The sequence below is a fragment of the Mustela lutreola genome, chromosome 9 (genome assembly GCF_030435805.1).
Source record: "Mustela lutreola isolate mMusLut2 chromosome 9, mMusLut2.pri, whole genome shotgun sequence".
Lineage (NCBI taxonomy): Eukaryota > Metazoa > Chordata > Mammalia > Carnivora > Mustelidae > Mustela > Mustela lutreola.
This window is the reverse complement of record NC_081298.1, coordinates 34,706,189-34,733,782: the sequence shown is the minus strand read 5'-3', so window position 1 is coordinate 34,733,782 and position 27,594 is coordinate 34,706,189. Positions and strand designations below refer to the sequence as shown.

At 40.8% G+C, this 27,594-nt stretch overlaps 1 protein-coding gene across 7 annotated transcripts in view; it reads right to left on the bottom strand.

Moving 5' to 3' along the window:
• The window catches only part of PLCB4 (phospholipase C beta 4), a 411,299-nt gene that overhangs the window by 148,182 nt on the left and 235,523 nt on the right, over positions 1–27,594 (bottom strand). For all 7 annotated transcript variants that reach the window (XM_059134009.1, XM_059134005.1, XM_059134003.1 and 4 more), the window contains one exon: positions 11,447–11,545. In XM_059134009.1, coding sequence (XP_058989992.1) covers positions 11,447–11,530 — 84 coding nt within the window. In that variant the 5' untranslated portion in view covers positions 11,531–11,545. The remainder of the gene's footprint in view (positions 1–11,446; positions 11,546–27,594) is intronic.

Sequence of the window (27,594 nt, the reverse complement as noted above, 5' to 3'; positions counted from 1 at the left end):
AACTGGGGCATCTTATAGAAAAGAAAGACCCAAGTGGTTCACTGCACAGCAAAGCTGATACAATTCTAGAGAAAAGGGAAAAGAAGTGGGGAATGGCTAACCTAAAAATAAAATAAGACATTTGTAAGGGCAAACAATGGGCTCCAAGTAACTACTTGGAACTGAAAGTATCCTCACCACCCAAACTAACGTGTTATTCATTTTTGTGTAACAGTATTTGTCTTCTGAGCAAGGTGTCTGCGAGCTACAAGCCTGTGGGTCAAATCCAGCGTGCCCCCGTTTTTGAAAATAAAATTTTATTAGAACATAGCCCATTCATTCAATGATGGATTATCTATGTTCTGTGACTTTTTGTGCCACAAAGTCGAGCATTTGTTAACAGAGAGCGTGTGGCTTATAAAACCTAGTAAATGTCTAGTCCCTTATAGGAAAAGTATGTTGACTGCTGTTCTAAGCCTTTACTACATAAAGAGTACCCAAGAGAACTGTGGTTGATTGCAAAGACAGCCCAATCCTTCATGCCCCCCTGCATCCACACCCTTTGCAATGTGACTTATAGCTTCTCCCATCAAGAGGGGTCTCTACTCCTTGAGTCTGAGATGGTCTCATGACTTGCTTTGATCTAGAGAATGCAGCAGAAATACGGCTGACTCCAAGAGACAACATGCCTCGCCTGCTGGCAGAAGGATGACAGATCAGGTGGACTGGAAAGGAGAAGGTCTTGCTAAGGCCACCTGAAATCAGCCAGCCCCAAGTCAGCTCAGCAGACACTTGAGTGGGCCCAGCTGAGCTCCACTTCGATGGCTGACCCAAAGAATCTTGGGCTATTTAAGTGGTTGCTATCTTAAACTTTGGGATTGGAATATATCACTCCCAAATATGCCACTTGGGCATATGGATTATGGTGAACTGAAAATAACTGAGAATCAACAGATGCAGAAAAAGGCCTTCTCAAAGCTTCCCTCATCTGCTTAAAATCAGAAACTTTTGAGAAATGAAGGCAGCCATGAATCCCCTCTCCAGAGAGTTTTATGGGCATGAAGACAGAAAGCTGGCACCAAGATGAGTCTGCACAAACAAACCTTACTAAAATAACCTCTCATTTGTTTCCCCATATATATCTGTCTTCCCACAATTTATTGCCCCTAGAAGCCCCAATCCTCTTTCTCTTTATCTGGTCACTACTCCACAATTTATCATCTTTTGTTAAAATGGTATACAAGCTTCTGAGTCTACCCATTTCTTTGGGTTTTCACTTTCCGGTGAAGCTCCTGTGCCTGTAAAAATAGTAACATCAACACAATTTTATGTCTTTCTTCCTGTTCATCTGGCTTATGTCATCTTAATTTGCTAGCCCCAGCCACTGAACCTAAGAGGACAGAGGAAAGCTTGGCTCTGCTATGTCATTAAGCTTTGGTGTGCTGTGTTGTGTGTAACAACACAACAAAAGCTGGTACAATTATTGACCAATCACTGTTCCTTTTATACCCTTGTCTTTTCATATTACTAATGTGAAAAGTGCCTTTCTTCGCTTTCAGGCCTCAAAGCTCCTTCCAGATTTAATGTCCTGTCTCCTAATGGGACTTCAAATCAGGTTCACACTTGTTCTCCTTGTTTTGCTGGAACTTTACCTGCTGGTTGGTCAAGCCTGACCTCTGGTTATTTCTCCTTGGGGCAACTGTCTCTTATAGTTCCAATACTTTTAGACTACTTCACCTGCAAGTCCTTGGATAGGTTTGTACTTAGCACTCTGGAAAACCTCTCATTTGACATACATGTTTTCACTGGTTTAATCAAGGCACACTTCCTTTTTACCAAGGGCAGTGAGAGGTTCCTTCCTGCAGCTCACACACTCAGAGGCAAATAGTGACAGAGGGCAGGTCCGCAAACTGTGATTTGAAATTGCTCTTCTAACCTTACCCACAAATAAAGGAGCACTCAAGATGCTCCAAGATGAGTGAAAATGAGTGAAAATCTGGGATTATCCTGTGCTTCTGTTATACAATCCCTCACTCTTAGTTAAGGTTAAAAAAAGAAAAAATGAAAGGCGGAGAGGTTCAAGCCATTTATGGCAGAAACATTAGAAGTCTGATTATTTATGCCAAGAGTTTGCACTGGTATCTTTTGAGTTATTGGCTGAACCTTTTACTCTGGATAAGTACTGGGACACAACAAAACAGACCTGGTCTCAACCACTATAGAGCCTTTGTTCTGAAGACACATCCCATCCACACACACGGGTGACTCAGACTCCTACTAGAAAGCTCTGGCACGGATAAACTGACACGCAGGACAGATGCTCACTCAGGTAAAAGGACTTGCTCAAGGTCATAACTTGCAAATGTCTGGGTCAAGGCTCAAACCAGAGTCTTCTGCCTTAATATCCATTTTCTGTAATTTTCCAAACCATACAGACTTTTCCTTAATTCTTCAGGGTTGGATGCCCACGAGCTCTAAGCTTTGGGAATTTAAAAGCACAGTTAATAGTATCAGAACTGTTGTTGTAAAATCTGGTCTAGGGGCACCTGGCTGGCTCAGTTAGTACAACATACAACTCTGGTTCTCAGGGTCGTAAGTTCAAGCTCCATGCTGTGCATGGAACCAACTTAAAAAGAACAAATATATTAAAAAAAAAATTAAATCCGATCTAGAGGAAGGAACAGGCCTGGGTGTTTTTGCAAAAACTTGGCTGATGTTAGGTGGTACAGTTTTGGGTTGTTTCCATGTTCAGGCCAACTAAGTGCCTAGGCACCTGGCCACAACTTTCTTATCTTGTAAGGAAGAAGTCACATGGCTGAGATGACAAGAAATGTACCTGAAGGCGGGCTGATATAGAACGGCAAAATCCTTAGGCCCACCCACCTTATTATCTCTACTGTAGCACAGAGAAGGTAAGGAAATTGTGTATGGAGTGGCGCCTGGGTGGCTCAGTTGGTTAAGTGACTGCCTTCACCTCAAGTCATGATCCGAGTCCTGGGATCAAGCTCTGCATGGGGTTCCCTATTCAGCAGGAAGCCTCCTTCCTCTCCTACTCCCCTGCTTGTGTTTCCTGGATCACTGTCTCTCTCTTTCTCTCTCTCTGTGTCAAATAAATAAATAAAATCTTTAAAAAATAAAGAAAGAAAGAAAGAAAGAAAATTGTCTGTGGCGATACAGCCAGTAGGAGGAAGGAGTAAGACTCTAGCTTGCCTTTCTTCTGTTAAATTCCTCATGTTCTCCAACCATGAATTCCGATCTCCTACCTACTTTGCTCGTGCCTCCTCCCCCAGCGACCACAAACCACTTTCAACACAGCCACCAAAGTGTCTCCAAAATGCCTATCAGAGCACCTCAGTCTCGCTGAAATGGCTTCCCACAACGACCAGAAAGAAATCCCAGCTCCTCGTCCTGGTTCTACAACCTTGGTTCTCCTACTCGAGTGTGCTTCCATTTGTTCATCCTCTACTTATGCTTTTCAATTCCCTTTCTGCTCACTTTATTTTTAACTAGAACTTAGGCGATTTCTATTATAAGCAAAATGTTTCTTAGGTACTGTGGAAGATACGATGATAAATGCTGTTCATTTCAGGAAAAGGAACAGCCTAAGTGCATCCATAAATCTGACCCTTCTCTCTGCCTCCCTTGGGGACCACCCAAGCTTCCGGTGCCAGAAACCCCCACCTCACTTTACAGTCTTTATTCTCCTTCACCTTCTCCACCCACTGGGTCAGAAAATCCTCTGATTCATTCTCATGCCTAGCCTCTCCCCTTACTTCTCTCCATGGTGTGGACACTGTCCTGTCGCTTCGGTTCTTGCTCTCCAGCACCCTTCCCTCGGCCCTAGCTGGACAAGCCACTCCCCTCCCCCATACCCATGGCCTTGAGCAAGCTGTGGGCTCCACCCACCTCTCAGCTGTGGTTTGATCAACTGGCTGGCCCTTCCATTAAAACTCAGCCAGGGACGCCTGGGTGGCTCAGCTGGTTGAGCGGCTGCCTTCGGCTCAGGTCATGATCCCGGCGTCCTCGGGAGCCTGCTTCTCCCTCTGCCTCTGCCTACCACTCTGTCTGCTTGTGCTCACTCTCGCTCCTCTCCCTCTCTGACAAATAAATAAATAAAATCTTTAAAAAAAAAAAAGACTCTGCTCTCTTAGGCATCCCAGATCAGCCCCGCACACTGGACACCCCTTCCAGTCCTCTCATACCACAAGGAAGATGACCCACCACCGTTCTCATCACAACTTGACTTTGGGAGAAAGGGCAGGGGTGAGGGTGGTGGGGCACCTAGGCCACGGGCTAAGTTTCAAATGAGACATCTGGACTTAATTTGTTGGCTAATGAAGTGATCTCCACACATTTTTGTTTTGCTTTAAATATCCAATTCTAGTGGGGACTGGAGTTTGAAGAACGTGAGACTTGTGGCAAAACAAGCAATTCCTGAACTAATATCCACCAGGCACATGTACTAATAGGTTCCTAGGTTGAAAATTCCATAATTAAACTCGGCTGAGCTCATTTCCCTACTTTATCTCCACTTCCCCACTCCAAATTTGAAGTTATATTATTCTTGGCTTTGTGATTGGCAATTTTAGGCTTTAAATAATAGAAGCATGAGCTTCTATTCCATGTACCATCAACTGACCATCAGCAATACCTCCCAGGAGAATATTAATCTTCCAGTCTTTCCTCCAGTTTTCTAACCATTTGGACTCCAACACCTCCCTGCGTTCCTCCTGTGTGTGGGTAAATTAACATTCCATTCAGTTCTCTCACTCATCATTACATTTTTGTCCACCTTTTAGATTACTTTAAAGACCAGGGGCACCTGGGTGACTCAGTGGGTTAAGTATCTGCCTTCGGCTCAGGTCATGATCCCAGGGGCCTGGGATCGAGCCCTATATCGGGCTCCCTGCTCCGCGGAGAGCCTGCTTCTCCCTCTCCCTCTGCCCCATCCCACCATTTGTGCTTGCTCTCTCGTGAGTGTGTGCTTCCGCCCCTCTTTCAAATAAATAAAAAATTTTTTTAAAGTTGAAAAAACACTAAATATTATGATTATCATTACCATCATGGTGACTCTGTAAGCATATTTCCCTGCAAATACAAGTAACAGGCAAAATTCTACACTCCACTCTTTGAGCCCAATATCCTGATCCTGTTGGTACAATTCAGTTTAAACGATCCAAAACTTGGGGACTATTAAAAAATAAGTAAGTAAGTAAATAAATAAATAAAAGGCTAGCTATCACCTGGACAGTCTAAGGGAACACTGTCTATGAGGCCTACCCGAGGAGGATTTATTTCTATAGAAGAATGTACTTTGGGTTGATCAACCAGTTACTCAGAGTCTTTACAGTTAGCTAGAGATGTTGCACCTGTTTTGTGTCCACAGAGACATGTGGGATTCATGGCTGGTAGAAAAGACAACCACAGAACTCACAGTTTCATGGTCCTATAGGACAGCAACCAGCTTTGTAGTGAACTGACCAAACTTGGGTTAGCTTCCCTCTCCTAACTATATAGAGTTGACCTTCAAACAGCATGGGTCGACGTAGATGTGGAGGTTTTCTGTTTTGTTTTGATAAACACAGTACAGTGCTGTAGATGTATTTTCCTAACAACATTTTCTTTCCTGTAGCTTCTTTGATGGTAGGAATACAGCAGAGAATACATATGACACACAAAATACGTGTTACTCAACTGTTTTTGTTATCGGTAAGACTTCTGGTCAACAATGGGCTATTAGCAGCTAAGGTTTTTGGGGAAGGCGGAGGTCAAAGTGGTATGAGGATTTTTCACGGCAGAGAGGTCTGGGCCGCACCCCCTGAGTTGTTCAAGGGTCAACTGTACAACTCTCTTCTTCCAGTGCTCTTAGAACTAGCTTTGCCATGTTGCCGGTGTCCTCACAGAGGGGTTAAATAAATCTTGAAGCCAAAATACTTTCTATGAGGGTTGTGTTTTTAGGGTTTGTTTTTTTTTTTTTGAAAATTATATTTAGAAAATTCTTCACTTCCCTGATGAACAGCCTGGGGTGTGTAGGCTGTCTGGGCCTTTCGGAGCTTTGCTACATGGTCCTCCATTCAAATGTCAGAGCTGCCCTGGAAAGAGACAACTGTTGGCCTCTTGCACTCGGACCTACTTTAGGCTGGTCCTGGTCCTGCACTTTGATATTTCACTGGGTCTGATGACAGCAATAATTGTTACTCTTGTCCTGGTAACAGGTGGAAGCACCTACAGATTCCACTAAAGTGTGTGTTGGAGGAAGGGTTGGGGGGTAGAGGATGAAAGAGGCTATGACAAAGACCAAGGCTTTTCCAGAAAACAGGGCTCTACCTGGGCAGCTTGCCTCAGTGACAATGAAGTCTCATGAGTAAGAAAAAGGAGTAGCCCCCACCTGGGGAGCTGGGACATGGAAATATGGGAGCCTGAGGTGAATCATCTGTATGACATTTAAATCTCAGCTCTAGCTGCCACCAAGAAGGCATGGCTGAAGCAAACTGTAGATTCCAACCAAGGGAACTGAGAACTCCTCCCGTGTGTTGAGAAATCTGGTTGTCGTTTGAGCTTGTCGCCTAGAACCGTGCTGCCCAGTGAAACAGGCACTGGCCACGTGCAGCTGGGTAAGTTCAGGTTAAAACCAACTAAAGTGAAAAAACCCAGTTCCCTCAACCCCACCAGGCACATCTCAAGTGCTGGGCAGCCACACATGGTCAAGGGCAACACAGACACAGACCACCTTCATCAGGCAAAGCTCCCTAGGTGACCACTTATCTAGAAGGATCATGTAAGGTTACATAAAACCAAAGGTCTCAAGAGAGTCTGGCCCCTTTTTTACCTCACTCTCACTTCAAACTGCTCAGGATGAGAAGGGACTAAAATCTTCTGTTTTGGTTGCTTGGCTTAAGAGAGAGAAGGAAAAAAATTTTTTTTTTTTTTTTTTTTTTAATTTGGAGAAGAGGCTGGCCAGGCTGGTGAAGGAAATTTGTTGAGCGCCATCTCTGATGTTTAATCTTGAAGTGAGTCCTGTTGTGTGCTCCAATCCTCCTCTGCTACCAGCAAATCTTACGTGAAAGTCTATTTCATACAATGCTCTTGCTCTGGGGAGTTGATGATATATACAAAGTCCTGGGGACAGAAAGGTAAGAAGGCACGAAGGATGCGGGACATCACCAAGAAAGTGTCTGCAGCTAGGCATCTAGGAAAGACTGGGGAGGGCCTGGTGTAGCCAGGGCATAAGGTCTTCGGTCTTTTAACATGTTATCAAAGGAAAGTCAGGAAACCGTTTAAGCTGGAGACATTGGGTTGCAAGTGTTTTATAAGGTATTGTTATTTCTCACCTCTGCAATAGAAAAACCTCTGCTTTAAAGACTGAAAAACAAGCATCACTTAAGGAAACAAAATACATTTTGCATTTCAGTAACTTTTAGGTCACGTAGGTTTGAATAAAAAGCAGATTTACAAGTGGCATGGGAATACAACCAGGGGCTACAATGCGGGCTGCTATGTTACAGTCTCTAAGAATGTGGCCAACCTCAAAAGCAATACAGAAATAATAAAGTAATGCTTAGATGCAATTGCACTGATTACATTTATTGGCAAAATAACATATACTTTCAAAATAGTGACAAGAAGGGGCGCCTGGGTGGCTCAGTCGTTTAAGTGTCTGCCTTCGGTTCAGGTCATGATTTCAGGGTCTGTGGATCGAGCCCCGTGTCAGGCTCTCTGCTCAGTGGGGAGTCTGCTTCTCCCTCTCTCACCCACCCCCCAGGCTCATGCATTCGCTCTCTATCTCTCTCTCAATAAATAAAATCATAAAAAAAATAGTGACTAGGGCGCCTGGGTGGCTCAGTGGGTTAAGCTGCTGCCTTCGGCTCAGGTCATGATCTCAGGGTCCTGGGATCGAGTCCCGCATCAGGCTCTCTGCTCAGCGGGGAGCCTGCTTCCTCCTCTCTCTGCCTGCCTCTCTGCTTACTTGTGATTTCTCTCTGTCAAATAAATAAATAAAATCTTTAAAAAAAAAAAATAGTGACTAGTCAATACTAATTTTCTGATCTAGTGCGCGCTCACCCACAGCCTGACCCCCTTCCTTGCCTTCTATAAACACGTGCATGGAACACAATGGAGTATCTGGCTGATCCCTCGGGCCCTCATGATAACGTTAGTTGTCACAGGGTGCTGAAGGCATTTCTGCCCCTTCGTAAATGGTCCCTTTGCTATGATGCTTTTGGGATACTCGGGTTGTGTCCTCTCTAACTTCTGCTCCTCTCGCTTGCCGTCAGCTGTCATTTCCCACTGCTGTTCACACACACCGAAGAAACAAACCTTTTACACTTGCATTTTGTCGCCTTTAATATTTTAGCAGCTGTGGCTCCAAAGAACTGAATCTTACAGGACCGGGAAACGCTAATAAAAAGTGGCCATGGTCCAGTTTCTAATATTGTGACTTTCTTGTTTGATACGTTGTTATGAAGAGAGGCATCTACTTTAGTAAGTAAAAACTTGTTTTGCTTATATCCTGATAAGATATCACTTAAAGCTGAAAGCCGTGCTGGATTGTATTTAATCCTTGTTCAAGACTGTGACCTCTGCCTCATTTTCTGAGGAACCTGGGTGAAAAGCAATGGCCCTTAGGAGCCCCCGTAAATCAGTGTTTTCTAAATATGAGTGACTCGTGATGATTAATAGCTAAAGAAAATCATCCTGAGAAATAAAAATAATAACCTCCAACTCATCAAATCACAGTTCACTTGATAAAGCATAAAAATAGCACTTTTTTCCCCTTAATGTGTTTCTGCTTACATAACAGTAGCCAAGATACTCAGCCCGTGATAGTATTTAATCTCTTCAAAATGACCTTCTCTGATTTATTAGAAGACATGCAGTATTTTTAAGTAATCCTATAGATTTCCAGTGCTTGGGATGCTGCCCAAGGAAACGGCCAAACTTTAGGATAATACTCTAGTAGTTCCTCGGGGTGATGTCCCACCAGCTCATAGCCAAGGGTCAATGGTCATTATCTTGGTGACTCTAGTGCTCAACTTGGACCTGGCTTACCTGGGAAAATTGCTTGTAAGTGCTAAGCCAGTCCCTGGCCTTCTTTGCCACACTGGGTAAAGTGGATTAAAAACAGCCCACTGCAATAACTTACTTTGTACTAAGCTTGAACTATATCAAATTGTTGATATTGGTCATTTATTATTTAAAAGATGAAACCTGTCCCTGGCCTTCTTTGCCACACTGGGTAAAGTGGATTAAAAACAGCCCACTGCAATAACTTACTTTGTACTAAGCTTGAATTATATCAAATTGTTGATATTGGTCATTTATTATTTAAAAGACAAAACCTGTTATACAGTTTACCCTAATGTTTTGAGTCCGTTGAGGTTCAGATCCCCATACGGATCTTGAAGATTATCAAGTACTCTCACCATTTCACTTAACAACAGTAATAAACAATAATAGAACCAGACCGAGTTGGAAACATTTTTGTCTAAAATTCTTTGTAATGCTACTACAACAGTGAGTTCGGCAGTTGCAGGCCTCCTACTAGTCCCCAGAGAAAGATAAGTAAAAGATGGTCTTTGACCTCAAGAAACTCAGAACACAGTAGGAGGCATAAAAACAGCAAATAAAATGTGAATATGGTGTAAAATGTGCAAAAGGTAGGTTGGTGGTGGCACAAAGGTGTTATCAATAAGATTTTATTTATTTATTTGACAGACAGAGACTGTAAGTAGGCAGAGAGGCAGGCAGAGAGAGCGAGGGGGAAGCAGGATCCCTGCTGAGCAGAGAGCCCAATGTGGGTCTCCATCCCAGGACCCTGGGATCATGACCTGAGCCAAAAGCAGAGGCTTTAACCCACTGAGCCACCCAGGTGCCTCAAGGAGTTAACAATTCTTATTGAATGGGTCAAGGAAGAGATTAATGATGTAGAGATTTCTCATCTGGGTTTTGACGGATGATTAGGAGTTCACCAGTCACACTAGGAGGAATAAGGCATTTTAGAAAAAGAGAGCAGCATGCACAAAGCGTGTAACATAACAGTGTCTTGGGGGAATTGCTAGGGGATTTTTATGGTGAAAGCAGAATGTGTGTGTGTGTGTGTGTGTGTGTGTGTGTGTCAAACTGGTGGGAAATGAGGCTGCGGTATTAGGCAGGAACCAAATCAAGGAAGGCCTTATATTTCATCTTATCCTACAATAGAGAATTATGGAAGCCTCTGAAATAGAGAAAAAGCAAGTTCTGATTTAGATTTTCAAAAGATCAGAATCACAATTCTGGAAGGGAGAAAAAAAGAACAAACAAACAAAAGACTAAGAGAAAACTGCCAAAGAATTAATAGTGGTTATCTCCAGGGGGTGCAATATTTTGTCTTCTCATAGCAAAATGCAGCCAACTGTTCCTTCGCAGAAGGAGTCAAGTTTGTCCTATAAACAGCTGTCACTTCAATATTTTAATTTACTACAAGGAATAGTGACCACACTGGGGCCCATCCTTAGCCTTTCTCAATTTTGTTTACTTATGAAGCAACTATGGCATAAATCTAGAGGGTGTTAGGATACACATTTTGGAAAAACCAAGTCGACAAGTACTGCGTCACGTCAGCCCACAGATCTCATGAAAAGGCCTGACAATCCAAACCTCTGAGGGGGCCACCACAATCAGCCACCACACACATTCCAGAGCTTTCCAGGGGAACCAATTCTGACTTGAGATGAAGTCTTAAACAATTTTACATTTCACTTTGCCTCAGAGGTGACAATCTCCTCATCCCCCCCTTCCCCAATTCACCTCAAATTCAAGTACAGTCCAAGAAAAACAATGCATTTACAAATGCTAATGAGGCTTCAACTCACAGACCTAAACTTCCCTAATAGATTGGTGGCCCCCAACTCCTGCTTTATAGAAAGTCTGGAGTCCATGTTGTCTTGCAAAGGGCAAAAGCGATAAATGGTAGAAACCCAGGCATGCAAAGCTTTGATCCAGCTGTTCGGTAGGAATGAAACTGACAAAGCAAGTGACTAGCAAAAAGTCCAACCACTATTCCATTTACAACAAATACAAAGTTTTATGTAGCAAGCCTGCCAAAAACACTTCGTTAGGCAAAAACTGTTGCTACATGAAACCCATCTGTAAAAATAGGGTAATAACAGCAACAACCTTATAAGGTTGTTGTGAAGAATTAAACAAATAATACACACAAGTGCTTAGAAGACTGTCTGGCACACAGTGAGCACTCAATAATTTATAGCATCATTATCCTGATTATATCTGGCACATGGTAAGTGCTCAATAAATTACAGTATCATTTTCATTATTATTATATCTCATAACTTGCCTCTTTCCAACTATTTCAACTTATAAATCTCAAAGATGTTCTTACTTATGTCAAAGACTATTTACTCAATACTGTAATTAAAATGAAATAATTATAAGAATGTTTTGAGAGAAAAGATTAATAACACTTATTTACCTCTTCATATCTGTCAAAAACGGCTCCTTCTTGCAAAAAGGAAGGAACTTCCTTCTGCCAGTTAAATTCATAAGGTTTGGCCATGATTACACTCAAGACCTAAAAATGAAAAAGAACATCTCATTAGTGTGCAAAATTTAAAAACAAGTGAAGATCAAAGGTTAATCACTTTATATTTATGCATTTGCGAAAGCTCTTCTTAATATACATAGAGTAAGCCCATAAATTGTCTCTTTCTTCTTCTTTTCTTCATCCGATTCCAACTTCCCTTCACCTTGTCTCTAAACCTGGGGAAATACAGTTTGCTCTTGAACAACACAGGTTTGAACTGGATGGGTCCACTTATACAAGATTTTTTTTTTTTTTTTTTTTTTTTTTAGTAAATATAGGACAGTACTTAAATGCATTTTCTCTTTCTTAGGATTTTCTTAACATTCTCTTTCCTTGAGCTCACTTTATTGTAGAAATACAGTATATACCTACATATAATATACAAAATATGATTAACCAACTGTTTATGTTATTGGTAAGGCTTCTGGTCAACAGCAGGCTATTCGTAGTTAGGTTCTGGCAGAGTAAAAAATTATATGTGAATCTGTGATCACATGGAAAGTTGGAGCCCCTAACTTCCCTGTTGTTCAAGTGTCAACTGTAATAGCCACAAAGAGGTGATCAACCAGAGGTGATCATTTGGGAACCTTCCCCTCCTTCTCCAAATCATATAAGATAGTAAGGTATGTATTTTAATCTGATGGCATCAGATAAAAGAGAGAAACCACAATCCTGACCCTATTTACAGAAGAGTCCTACTGCTAAGGGTGGGTGGTTCTGACAGCCTACACTATGAGCCTAAAGATGGACGCATGGGCAGAGAAGTCCACTGGATGATGAGTTGCAGAATCAAACAGGAGTAGCTGAAATATTTTTATTGCTCTTGGTTCTCTCAATAGCCCTCTCACCCCTTCCTCACTTGGGCACTCAGAGGACTGCAGAAGGTCTGCTTTCTAGCACAGGGCAGCATATATTACACTGAAAGAGAGCATGGACATTCTTCAAGGTGGTTGCCTGTACTTTGGAAAAAGCGGGCACTCTTTCTACCCACACTTCTTAGCAAAACCCACCATGGTCTACCTCTAGTAACTGCAAGCAGCAAATCTTCAATGAAAAGGTTTAAAATGAATTAAATGAAAAGGAAAATATTCAATGAAAAGGTAACCAAGAATTACCAAATATTTAAGCAATGCCAAGAACATGGAAGATGGACACCAAACCCAATAAGTAGAACTGACACCCAAGAAAACAGAGTTAACAGGAATGACTGAACCTGACTTTGGTTTAAGTGTGGCTAATAAGTGTGGGGGGAAACAGTGCATTCAATTCCAAAAATATAATTAACCAGAAATCTAGAAATTTAAAAAAGATTGTTGAAATCAAACTCTTATCAGACGAGCAGAGTTATAAAGAGAACTCAGCTGAAATGCTGAGCCAAGGGATTCTCAGAGAATGCAACAACAGAAAGCAAGCACAATGGAAAAATTTAGAGAGGTGGAAAATGAAAGCCAAAGATTCAACCACCACCCAACGAAACAGCTTCTTCCATCAGGAGAGAAAGCAGAGCCAATGGAAGGACTAATCAAAACAACAGTGGAAGAATATTTCTGAAATTTGAACATTTGCATATTCAGATTTGAGTCCTCAGTGTGAATATCTGAGTCCCTGGTTGAAAAAAGAATCCACTAATGCAAGCAGCATAAATGTGGGAAGTGGGTAGATACACACACTTAAAAATACCTTCGGTGTCACTGAGAACAAGAGATAAGAGGAGAAGTTTTGAAATTCCTAAGAGATATGCAGAGAGAAGACAATTCAGAGGTGAATGACAGGTAGATGGAAATCGGGCATACTGTTCTCAATACTGCAACCTCAAAACTCTGGGGGACAATAATTTTGGACTTGAAATTGTGTCCAATCAACTAATAGATTAATTTGTAGGAGAAAATAGAGGTATTTATGGACTTGGAAGGTACGAAAGATTTAATGACCTACTCTGAAAGATTTAAGGTATTACATGCTCTGTCAAGAAGAAAAATAAATGTAGAGATGGGATAGGGGAAGTAATGTGAAGACAGTGAAGACAGAAGAAAAAAAAAAAGGAACGTTTACTCTTAAGTTTTACTTACTATACACACACAAAAAAAGATGAAGAAATTATAATAATTTTGCTCCCAAATTGCTGGTTATATCAATACAGAGGTTGTGGCAGCTCACGTGATGAAAGGGAAGGAAGTATGGACTTAAGGGAGGTCAACCATTTGGGGAGTGGAATATCAGTATTTAAGACTCTTGACACTGGCAGAAAGATAGAAGTTTAAGAATTTAAGAATTTTCCTAGAGGAAATTAAAAATGGAGAGTAAAACTTGAACATCATTAGGGAGAGAACAGAATAAAGAAACACGAGTGTCCTTTAAAAAGAAAACAGCTGGGCGCCTGAGTGGCTCAGTGGGTTAAGCCGCTGCCTTCGGCTCAGGTCATGATCTCAGGGTCCTGGGATCGAGTCCCGCATCGGGCTCTCTGCTCAGCGGGGAGCCTGCTTCCTCCCCTCTCTCTCTGCCTGCCTCTCTATCTACTTGTGATTTCTCTCTGTCAAATAAATAAATAAAATTAAAAAAAAAAAAAAAGAAAACAGCTGTGGGGAGGAGGGGGAAAAAGAACACTATACATGGAGAACACAAAAGAAAATGACAACATATCCCGGTTATAACAGATATAAATTGGCTAGATTCATGTATAAAAAGAAAAGACAGAGGCTTTGACATTAGGTAACACTGTGATTGTTTACCAGAAGTATTTATAAAATAAAAATGATACAGGAAGTTCAAAAATGAAGGGATGAATAAAACAGTCTAATAAGCACATGCTAGGAGGAAAGAAAGCAGGTGTCCACAGTAATGTAGCAGATAAAACAGACTCAGGGAAAACAGCAAGAGAGAGTGATAAATCATCTTAGGAAAAGAGATGATCACAGGGACTTACTAGTCATTACCATTAAAGCATGTGAGTATATAACATCAGAACATATACTGAAAAACTGGTCAAATACAAAGAAATTTGACAAAGTCACAAACATATTAGGAGACAATGAATGAGTCTCAGAAATTAATGGAATGAGACAAAACTGTAAGAATATTGAAGAACAGAATACCGTACTTACTGTAAAGTTTAACCAAAACAATTTAGATGACTTAATTTAAATATATTACTGAATTTAAACATGCCCCTGCTTTCTTTACATATTATACATATATATATGTATATATATATACACACATATACAAATATAGAATATTGACTCTTGAATAGATAATATATTATTATTGTATATATTTTTCACTCCCTCTTTGTATTCAAGCTACCCCCCATGCATATAATAATCTCAGAGTCAGTTCATAATTGGGCCATAGAGGACACCTCTGTCTTTTCAAAAGTCAGAGTTTAAGGTGGCCATGCTCATTGGCCAAAATTAGGCCAAATTACAAATTGATGAGAGAGTGAATAAAATCTATATGCATATAAATTAAACATAAATATACACAGACTTCTAAATAATTCTTCAGTAAAACAGAATAGTCAAAGCAAAAATTATAAACTTCTTAGAAATGAAAGGTGGGAGCATTATATATCAAAACCTAGGTAAGTAATATAGAGCCAAAAGTTGTTTTAAGATGATCAGTAAAAGTTAATTACTTTCTGAATATTCACATATTAGATAAACATTTGTCAAGTGTTGGGGAAAGAGAGAGATTGAGAAGGAAGAAGTATAAATTCACAACATGTGTGATGACAGGGGGTGTAATTACAAAGAGAAGAAAAACACATGACAGAATAGTACGTGTAACTTTAACCAAAATATCTGAACACCTAAATAAAGTGAATGGGTTTTTCAAGTTAAAACAAATTCAACTCAAAGAAGGAGAATACATAAACTGAACCTTGGAAGAAATTGAAAAAAATAATAAAAGATTAGACCCGCATGGGTCTACTGGTGAGTTCTACAAATGTTCAAGGAAAAGGCAAATCCTACTTACCTAACATTTTTCCAGGACACGGGAAAAAGTAAGTTACTCCCTGACTCATTCCACAAGTCCCATGATCAGGTCCTGACAAGGACACCATAAGGTAGGTCAACAAAACACCAACCGACCCTAGAGTTTAATCCTCACAGAGCAAAAATTCTAGCTGACAGATGAACAAATCTATCCCAGAAAGTGGTTAAAAGAAGAATTCTGGATGTTTCATCACTGAAAGCAGATCCTTGTGACTCACTACCTAAAGGGATTAAGGAGAAATTCTAGCACACACATATCCCGGCATACCATACAATAGGAACTCAACCTGAATGTCAAAGGTTTCTAACACATACCATTAAATAAAACCCGGAAGGCACAGGATGATATGCTCTATGAACGGTGTGATACCATTTACCTAAATACACAGTTACAGAATAAGACCCGTGTAATACCTAATACCACTGATGTAAATACACAGACATGAGACAAACCTATGTACTTCTCTAGGCAAATTTATGTGTATATAGATAAAATATTAAAACATTTGGAAATTTGTGGGTTACCTGGGTGGCTCAGTTGGTTAAGCATTAGAACTCGTGATTTTGGCTCAGGTCATGATCTCAGGGTCAGGAGATGGAGCCCCATGTTGGGCTCTGTGCATGGAGCCTGCTTGGGATTTTTGCTCTCCCTCAGCCCCTCCTCCACTCACACAATCATACTCATTCTCTCACCCCTCCCCCCCAAAAAAGGAAATTTATCTACCCCTGGGAAGGAAATAAAAATTGGAGCTGAAAATCAAGGTATTTTTAGTGTTATCTTTGCAATGCACGTTTTTATCATAGGAATATATTCTCACATTTATGTGTTGCTTGTGTAAATAGAAAAGAATGCAAATTTCAAAGAGGAACAAAAAAGCTGAAATCCTACATAGGCAGATGTGTGCTTCTTTAGTCCCAAACAATTTAGAAAAAAAAATTTTTTTAAGAGTTTATTTATTTAGCAGAGAGAGATCACAAGTAGGCAGAGAGAGACGGGGAAGCAGCTCCCTGCTGAGCAGAGAGCCTGATGCCGGGCTGGATCCCAGGACCCTGGGGCCATGACCTGAGCAGAAGGCAGAGGCTTAACCCACTGAGCCACCCAGGCGCCCCAGTCCTAAACAATTTAAAACAGCAGCAGAAGAAAGTAGTAAGTCATGGCTCTTCGAAGGAGGAACGACTCCATTACTCACTACTGACCAAACTAAAAGCAGGTGAGAGCAGAAAGGGTATTCTAACCAGGGCAGCTGAGGTCAGTCATTACCAAGGCTTCCCATGGAAAGCCAAGATGAACCAGGGAGCAGACAGTGCGAGAAGAGGAGCTTCCTCCCAGACCATGTCTCTGTATCCCCAGTAATGACTGTAATTGGGTCTCTCTTCCTAATTCTCTCCACTCTTATTGGTTTATTGTTTTCTGTGTCTTTCCAAGTCTTTTTCTTGGTGTCTGTATTGGAGAGACAGACACATATACACAGCCCCTTCACCCAAGGTGGGTTAGAAGCCAGCTTCTGGTACAGTGCTGTGTATTCATGCTTTCTATGCCATAAAACAGATCTGCAAAGCAAAATAGACCCACAGAACCCCTCAGGCTGTCACAGATGTGTTATTCAGTGATCTGTAATGAGCATAACCAACTACAGGGAGCTAAGTGATAGAACGGAAGACAGATGAGAGAGCTACACGGTGCCCTCTCCAGCTGACCAGACATCAGAAATCAGCAGGCAAAACACCTCTACTTTGCAGAACTTTGTGTTCTATGATCTTTTCACTCCTGCCAACCATACCTTTTAATATTTCCCTTTGGTTTTATTTAAAAAAAAAAAAAACAAAACAAAACCAGCAACCACAGGCTACTGATATGAAATGTTTGTACTGAAAATGAAAAGAAAGCTTCTATCAACTTGCATCATCTATCATTGGTCGAACTGGTTCTCCCAGAATCTTTGCAGGGAAAGGACATACAACATAGTCCCCAGTACAGGATGTTTCTTAGATTTCACTACTATCTTTACCATTAAAATATTTATCTCTACCTTGGGTACAAATTTCATCACAATGGTCTCATTATGGGAAGGACTTTGGCGGGAGCTAATGGAAGGAGAAAACTCTTGGCCTCAATATCTAAAGAGATCTGCAGCGGAGGGCGTAGCCCATTGCATGGCTTACTTTTTCAGAGCTCTAGGGTTCTGAACAATGTAAGAGGCATTTTCACAAAATGACACTGGAGTACCCTGAGTCACCTAAACCTTGAACTGGTATGTGGGGGCTATTCTTTGCACTGCCCCCAAAATACGTTCTTGGGTCCAGCATTAGGAGCAGCGGCTGGCTTATTTTATGTAGATGGTACATCCGTGACCTACAGACTCAAAAACGTCAGCCCAGCCTTCACAGCTGTCTGATCCAGGTAATTGATTTTAAAATGGGAACAAAGGAAGGAACATGTCTCAGTCCAACTGACTCCAGAGAAAATTAAAGAGACAGTTACTTATTTTAAAAGGCAGGGAGGGGGGTAGTGGTCACTCTATGACTATGCCCTTTTACAATCATCTCAAAGTTCCACCTACCAGCTAACTGATTTAAAAAAAAAAAAAATGCTTTACTTGTACCATGAGAAAGCCTCCTCTTCTCAAATTCTCTGGTTGGCCTTCTAAGGCCTCACTTACACAAGATCCCCCAAGGTTTGACTGCCTCCTTCACCTCCATAGAGCACCACCTCTCCCTACAGAGTCCACAGGAAAGGGTCCTCCTCCTTGGGGACACAGGAAGTCAAGGAGAATTTACACAAAGAATGGATATATAACTCAGCCCCTTTTCCAGAGTAAACACTGAAGTGAACAGCTACTGGAGGGAGGCCAATGGGCTTTTAAATAGTCGCATTGTTCCTCAACTCTTATGCAACTGGAATGGATTAGCTATTGCACTGGTGGCAGAGGAAACGCTCCCTGGACTGCAGAGCTTGGCAGAGAGGGGACGAGAAAGGAAGGGAGCCCTCCCTAGAAGGCCTTGCTTCATATCAAGTGGCAAAAAGTTCCTTCTGAAGATGATGAGAAACTGAAAGTGTTAGTATAATGTCAACAAAGGAGCCCAGGCCGGCTAATGGGGACCAAATATCAAATTGTTCAAGTAAGACATGTACACTACACATGAAGTTGGACTTCTATCCATTCATTCGCTTGGGTGAGGAGAAACTGAGGAAGAATAGCTTTTTAGTTGACTATTCTGCCCTGCATCTTTAAAATCTGCTGTCTTGTCTCGCTGGCTGGACCTACCCTCAAGACTTATAGACTTACAAGACCACGTACCCTGGATACGCTGAATCAATTATGGAGTCAACTCTGCCCATCCCCCACCACCCCTGACATTTGGGTCAAAACATTGGTAAAAATTTTTTGTTTCTGGCCCCATGTCTCATATTCTGGTAGAGAGTGAACGGGCAGAAGTATGTGAAATCAGGTATTTTTAAGGTCCTGGGTATGGTAGGCTGGATAATGGCTCCCCCAAAAGATACCCACATCCTAATCTCTGAAATCTGAGTTTTAACCTTACATGGAAAAAGAGGACTTTGTAGATGTGACTAAAGTAAGGATCTCGAGATGGGGAGATTATCTTGGATTATCCAAGTAGGCCCTAAGTGCAATCATCCTAAGTATCCTCACAAAAGGGAGGAAGGAGGAGATTCGACAGACAGAAGATGACAAAGCAACGTGACCAGAGAGGGAGAGACTGGAGTGATGCCACCAAAAGCCAAGGAGTGCTGGCAGCCACAGTCATTGAAAGAGTCAAGGGATGGAATCTCCCCCCTCGCCTGGAGGGAGATGGCCCCACAAACATCTTCATTTCAAACTTCTGGCCTCTAGAACTGAGAGAGAATAAATTTCTATTGTTTTTTCAGCCACAAGTTTGGGGTAATTTTTTTTTTAATAGCCTGAGAAAACAAAGATATTTCTACAGTATAATATATACAGACCCCATGATGAAAATAACTAAGGTTGTTATCCAGAATAGAGGGCTGGGATAAAATCTCCACAAACTTAACGCAAATTAGGTGGTTATCAAGCACATTTCAATGTCTTGTTCTTCAATCTTTAAATAAGATACCCCTATATTTCTAAAAACAGATGGACATCTACATTGGATCACCCCAAGCTTTGGATAAATGACTGCCCTTCGAGGGAGAACCTACTTTGACACTGATATATTACATCATTAATGAAAATTTCTCCCATTTGCTAAAAATACCTTCCTTTTCCTCAAGCCATTAAATAGCCTTTTCCAAAAGCACATATAAATTGTGCAGGATTACAACAATGATAATAGGCAATGCTACTGAGGGTTGGGGTAAGGGCATTCTTGCAGAGTTTGGTGAAAAGGAATTTTGTAGTGCATTTCTATAGTCTTGAAGTGTCCATATTCCAATCTAGTAATTCTACCAGTAAGATTTATCCTCCATCAATGCACACAAAATCTGTGGACAAAGACACTGTGGTGCTACTCCTGATGGAAAAATACCTTCTTTATATGATCATCGTCAAGCAACTGTTTAAATATACTACAGTATTTAAATATTCTGTGCTCATCCAAAATAATGCTTTCAATGATTATTTGCTGAACAACAGCAAATTTAGAAGAGCTTCTAAAAATAATCTTAACTCCCTCAAACAAATGCCCTCAATATATTATTCAGCAAGTAAAAAAGTTGGTTATTAAACTGTATCCAAGAAGGATCCAAATTTTTATTTATTGTATACATATTGCTTACACACACATTTTTTTAACAAGAGAAGAGTAACAAAACTTACACTAAAACACAAGATAAACAAGTAGTATATCTTGGTGGCAGAATTTTAGGTAATATTTTAATACTTTGTGTGTTTTAAAATATTTATAGTGACTATAATTTTGATAAAATCAGGAAAAAAAGTCCTCTAAAAACATTAAAAATCATATTTTTTTTCCATACAAACCACTTTTTAAATAATGTTTTCTGCCACAACTCCTGGCAAGTACAAAGAGCAAGAAGAAACTAATAAAACTGTAAAATGTTCTTTTCAAGATTTGCAATCCTGACTATACACTGGAATCTTCACACACTGATTATGACTGGTTCCCAGGAAGAGTTACTTAATAATACTGATTAAAACTTGGGTATTAACTCTAAAGCTTCTATTTAAGTACTTCTCCTTGGAAGGAAAACAGATTATGGTCATGCTGGATTTAGGCTTTAATGAACTCTGAACTACAAAGAAACTTAAGGTTTCTGCCATGATAAATCTATAAAATTAACCATAAATACGTAATAAATTTTTTAGCAATAAAGCACCACCTGGTTCAAAATAATTTCCTGACATTTGTAAAACACATGCACTGAATAGAAATAAAATGAGAACAGCAAACATCTGCTCTTTGTATCCATCTTCCCCTTAACATTAATAAGAGGCAGATGTAACATTCTTAAAGTTTATTATAGAAGATATGGATAAAAATATGATGAATTTACCTTCATGAATTTATTGGGAGATACCTATGAGCATATTATTTGGCTTCATTATTTAAGAATTTTACAAAACATCTAGAAGATGCTTAGTAATTGGGGATATTTAGGACCAGCTTAATTTGAATATAATGAATAATTACGAAGATATAATTCAGTCTGTAATGACCAGTTTGCAAAAAATCAGAATATGACAAAGTATATAGTTTTCCAAGGAAGGAACTGGTTTGTTTCAGAAGGTTCCTTGGATTTTGGTTGTTTGACTACGACAATTCCCTTGAAAAGGCCATCCAAGTTCATGTGTCAGTACTTCAAGAGCCTCTTAAATTCCGTGAGGGCTGAAACTGTATTAATAACACCAAAGGCAAGGGAAGCAAGGGCAAAAAGGAACTATTGGGACTTCATCAAGATCAAAAGCTTTCTCAGAGCAAAGGAAATAGTCAACAAAACCAAAACACAACTGACAGAATGGGAGAAGATATTTGAAAATGACATACCAGATAAAGGGCTAGTATCTAAGATCTATAAAGAACTTATAGAACTCAACACCCAAAGAACAAATAATCCAATCAAGAAATGGGCAGAAGACATGAACAGACATATCTGCAAAGAAGACATCCAGATGGCCTATAGACACATGAAAAAGTGCTCCACATCACTCGGTGTCAGGGAAATACAAATCAAAACCACAGTGAGATACCACGTCACTCCAGTCAGAATGGCTAAAATTAAGTCAGGAAATAACAGATGTTGGCAATGATGCAGAGAAAAGCGAACCCTCCTACACTGTTGGAGGGAATGCAGGCTGGTGCAGCCACTCTGGAAAATAGTATGGAGCTTCCTCAAAAAGTTGAAAACAGAGCTACCCTATGACCAGCAACTGCACTACTAGGTATTTACCCTAAAGATATAAACATAGTGATCCAAAGGGGTACATGCACCTGAAAATTTATAGTAGCAATGTCCACAATAGCCAAACTATGGACAGAACCTAGGTGTCCATGAACAGATGAATGGATAAAGAAGATATGATATGGGTGTGTGTGTGTGTACACACACAGTGGAATACTATGGAATACAATGGAATACTATGTAGCCATCAAAAAACCAAAATCTTGCCATTTGCAACCACATGGTTGGAACTAGAGGGTCTTATGCTTAAGCAAAATCAGTCAATCAGATAAAGACAATTACTATATGATCTCTCTGATATGAGGAATTTGAGAGTCAGGGAGGGGGTTTGTGGGGGGAAAATGAAACAAGATGGGATGGGGGAGGGAGACAAACCATAAGAGATTCTTAGGAAACAAACGGAGGGCTGCTGGGGGGTTGGGGGGTTGGGGGGAGGGATAGGGTAGCTGAGTTATAGACCTTGGGGAGGGTGTGTATGGACTATGGTGAGTGCTGTGAATTGTGTAAGACTGATGATTCACAGACCTGTCCCCCTGAAGCAAATAATACATTATATGTTAATTAAAAAAAAAAAAGTTGTCTATGGGAGGCCTGGGTGGCTCAGTCAGTTAACCATCTGCCTTTGGCTCAGGTCATGACCCCAGGGTCCTGGGAAGGAGCCCGTGGCCTGCTCCATGCTCAGTGAGGAGTCTGCTTCTCCCTCTCCCCTACTCCGCTCATGTTCTAATAAATGAATAAAAGCTTTAAATGAATGAATGAATGAATGAACGTCGTTGTCTTTGACTGGGATTCTCCGACCTGATGAGGTCTTGCTACTCATCTCTTCCCACAGAGTTAATTCCCACTGAAGGGCTCTGACAGACCCTTGGCTTTAGGGAGCAATATTGGTGAACGAAGATGAGGACAAGGGGGCACATCTGCTTACAATGTCCTCTGAGGTGTCGGATTCCTAAATGTCTCGTGAGTCCCTGGCTTACCAGTATTTTGATCTCCTAGAAATAAAATATATAATTTGCATATTAATGATTTTTTAAGTAGTGAATTACAGACGTGACTTCTAAAGATAAATTTCTGCTTAATGGGATGCAAGATAAATTGACTTTTAGTCTATGAAAATACACAGTATGTGGTAGAAACCTGGGGAAAGGAATATATAAATTAACTTTATGTAACAACAAATCTGTTTCAGCAAGACCTTTTTTTTTCATATTATAATTCTGCACAGTAAAGGCATTTTATTTGTTTTGTGCCTCTGAAATAAAGTATTTTTACTAACTAAAGGGATACAGCAAACAGCAAAAGTTGTTTTATTACTACTGACTATGTAAGGTAAACAGAGTTAACCCATCAGCCCTGAGGATTAGAGCAGTCCTGAGAAACAATTAGGCAACTTGTAAACAAGGACTGGGCTTTTTTTTTTTTTTCTCCCTCTCTCATAAGTGGAAGAACTGTCACTATTTTCAAGACCAGAACTAACATAATATACGGCAGTGCGTATAGTTCACCAGCACAAAAACTCCTCCCTTAGTAGCAGGAATTAGTCACACGCCACAACATCTGAAGAGAGTTCCTCCCTTCTCATTCCCATAATAAGGGCTCTGATAAGGTCTGGGGAATAGAAAACAAAACTGCATGATGACAGAGGAAGTACCTTAAGTACCATTTCGATGGAGCTCAAACATAAATAATACAAACTGTGGTCTCTCTTCCATCTTGTTCGAAGCTGTTCTTGACTGTGCAGCTAAGACAGTAGTCTGTAGCTTTGTCCTTGGAGAGCCCAAGGGTTCCAGGCTGGGGACTATGAGAATGGGAGCTTGGACTGATCTCTCCCTCAGTCTTAGTTTCTTCTTAACTAGAACATTCTTTGATCTCCTGATGATAATATCTGGATAGCCCAGGTGGGGACACAAGGCAGGAGCACAGGGGAAAAACCAGAGAAGGCTTAAGTCTCGTGGGCTTGCCTAGACTAGTGGTTCTCAAAGTGTGGTACCCAGACAGTAAACATCATCTGGGGATTGATTACAAATGCAAAATCTCGGGCCTCACACCCAGACCTTCTGAATCAGAAACTCTGGGGGTATGGCCCAAAAGCCCATGGTGTGTCCAGCAGGCCCGGTGATTCTGACATCAGGTAAAGTCTGAGAACAACTGCCCTGTATCCAGTCTTCATCACAAAGAAAAAGGTGAAGGGGGGCAAAAAAAGGGAAGGGAAAGGGATCTTTCAATCTTCATCTATGGAGAGAGAGACCTGCTGGGATTTGGGATTAAAGCTCAGGTGAGAAATAAGGACAATTCATTTGTCTAGAATGCACAGCTGTCTCAGGAAGGCCATGGAAAATCAAAGACATGGAAATTCTGGGTCCTGGTACTTACTTCCCCATCAAGATCAAGAGTAGATACCAAGATGGCCCCCAAGTAAATGGGTAATTTCCTTCACCAGTTCTTTGAAGCTTCATCTTTTAGGGTTAAGGCTAAAGAAGCCAGCCAAGGGTGACAGATGACTCGAAGAAAGCAAACAAAGGGTGACATAACCAAAAACCCAACACACCAGCTCTTTAATCTACAATGCAGACAGTGTAGTCACTTACCAAGCAATTTTAAGCACTTCCTTCTTCTGGCCCAGACCTTTAGGGTCCCTGAGAACGATAAACTATGAATGCTAATATTTGTCCTTAGAACTCAAAAAACAAACCAAAAAAAAAAAAAAAAAAAGGGGGGCGGGGGACTCAAGATTCACCCAGCAAACTCAATCTTTAAGAAGCTGCAATTAAACCAAACTGCTGAGGAGAAAGACCACATTAAAACATGAGGGTTCTATAAGAAACGTGCCCTGGGCAGCCATGAAAAGCAGCAGCATCCCAAAAGACGCTCAAAAAGGATCCCTTTGCCATTTACATTCTTCTTTGGGTTTATCAGACTTGACTCACTGCCCCAAATATACTGAGCCTTTTGCATTTTTCTCTTACCTTTCCGTTTTCAAACTTCTCTTTTTAGCTTGGTTAATTCTGCTTGTCCTCTAGGGATCTGAAGAAACTTTAGGTACCACTCCTGTATTTTCACTTAAACACTCTGAACTTCCCTCTTTGTAGAGCTCACCCTGCTATGTTGTAAGCAGTTGCTGGGTGTCTCTGCCTTCACTGGAGGAGGAACTCTGGGAAGACCAGTTGTGTTTGCTATTACAGATCCTCCATTATCATGATGGGGTTACATCCCCATAAACCCACCCTAAGTTGAAAACATCTTAAGTGGAAAATGCATTTAATATTAGCCATCTACTAAATGTCAGCTTAGTCTAGCCTACTTTAAACCTGCTCAGAACACTTAACATTAGCTGCATTTGGGCAAAGTCAGCTAACATAAACCTCTCTGATAATAAAGCATTGACTATCTCCTGTGATTTGTTATGTGGATTATTTCACTAAAAGTGAAAACCAGAGTGGTTGTACGAGTACAGAATGGTTCCGAGTGTATCAGTTGTTTACCCCTGGGGTGGCGTGGTTGCCTGGGAGCTGTGGCTCACACCGTGGCCCAGAAGCACAAGAGAGCACTATACTGCACAGCCCCAACCCTGGGAAAAGAGCAAAATTCAAAATGTGTAGTGCAGTTTCTACTAAAAGTGTTTCATTTTCACACCACTGTAAAGTAGAAAAATCATAAGTTGAACGATCCTAAGTTGGGGACCATCTGTATAAGGTGAGGGCACTCAGTAAATATAGGAGGAATGAAAGACTGTTCTATGGAAGAACTCCCAACCAAGACTAAGAGCAGCCAAAGACAATAAGCTCTTCCCCTGTTACCCAAATGCACATGTCAGTCCCATGTTTGTGGACACCGGCCCTTCCCTCCAAGATCCTGAAATGCTGTTCCCAGACTCTTGCTCCCAACTCATACCCTCCTGTCCCCTGGGCCCCCCTTGGTGCCTGGCTAGAACTCAGCTGTGGAATGACTTTGCACTCCTCACCTGGTTCTGCAGCTGGTTGGTCCCATGACTCACTTCTTGGCTGACTGTACATCCCAACCCCTATCTCTGCTGTGTCCCCCCCACGGAGCTTGGACCTCTGACCCCTGAACCTCCTTGAGGATGACTCAGATGGGCACCTGGGTCCTCAAAGATAGGAACATACCCTAGACAAGCCTTCATGGGGTATGTGGTTTTCTTTTCCATAGAAGTCCTCTTCAGAGGACAGCAGCAGACTGCTCCTAAGGTCCTCCTCTCTTGTGCTCAGCCCTCCACACTTTGACCTTCATTTGCCCTTGGACTATCTCTACCACAATTAGGCAAAGCGTCACCAACATGAATGTCATACTTCTTTAGAGGCTTGATTTAGCTTTAATTATCTGAATATTTCAAAGGAAAGATTTTTATTTTATCTTTGCTTGAATAATCTATCTGAATGTTGCCTCAGGCATGTGCTTGGGGTAAGTTTGATGACTTCAAGACAGGACTTCACAAAAACAGGGAAACTGCTTGGTCCTAGGAACAGGCACAAATTCAAGGGCTTGAGAAATCCTTTATTTTAAAAACTATTTTCTTATTAAAATAAACACACGCAGACAACGGGCTCTTAAATTTAATCAAGATTCCTGATATTTAAGTGTTCTCCAAGCAAATTTATAAATAGGCCTTTGCTATTATTGCACAGGAATCATAAGAAGAGGATAAAGAATAAGGCGGTGTATTGGAATGGAGTCCAGACCATAAAAGGAGAAAATATTTTTCCTTAGGTTTTGAGCTAAAAGGTATCCAAATTTAACAGTTTTCTCTGTTCATACACACAGAGGTACCATAGGACCCGAAAATAATCGGTGGTCAAACAGATGTAATCTCAATAAACTCAAATTTCACACAAATTTAATGATCTCCTTATATGCTCAGAATTGTTCCACCTCCATTCTTGAAATGCCTTAACTAAGGATAGAGATGGAACTCATAGAGATAATGAGACAAAAAATGACTTGGAATTTGAGGTTTTACAAGGTTTGATTTTTTTTTTCTCCTATTTGTGCCTGTGCTTTAAAAAAATCCACAAACCTTTCTTCTTTGTTTTTTTATGCAATTTTTATACAATTCGTCCGAAAGGAAAAAGAAGCAAAATCTTTAACTTCAGTTCATTTGTGGAAGATATGTTATCTTTTCAGGTTTTTAAATTTTTTTCCAGATGTGGCATCATACTGAATCATGATTTCCAATGAGGCAGAGAATTTACTGGGCGTTGGTTTACGGAAGCAAGAGAACACATAAACACTAGGTGGACATACTATGGGGCCCCTGGCTGGCTCAGTCAGTACAGCATGCACCCTTGATTTCAGGGGCGTGAGTTCAAGTCCTACGATGAGTGTAGAGCTTACTAAAAAAAGAACTAGATATACATATTAGAATATACACTGTCTTTGACTTTGTCTGATAGACCAGCAGGAGACTGAACATTTCATGTTTTATCATTGTCATTTGCCTAAGAAATACCAGCACCAGTGTTCACACCCTTTGAAATAGGTCTTACAATGGACATTAGAAAAGTGAAATACGACGATCCAAATTTTATCGTTAATTTGGCCACCCCTAAAAAGTAGGTCTGACTTTAATTATATATTGCATTGCTTCCTCAATTAATATTAAACTAATAGGACCTGTACAGCCTGCT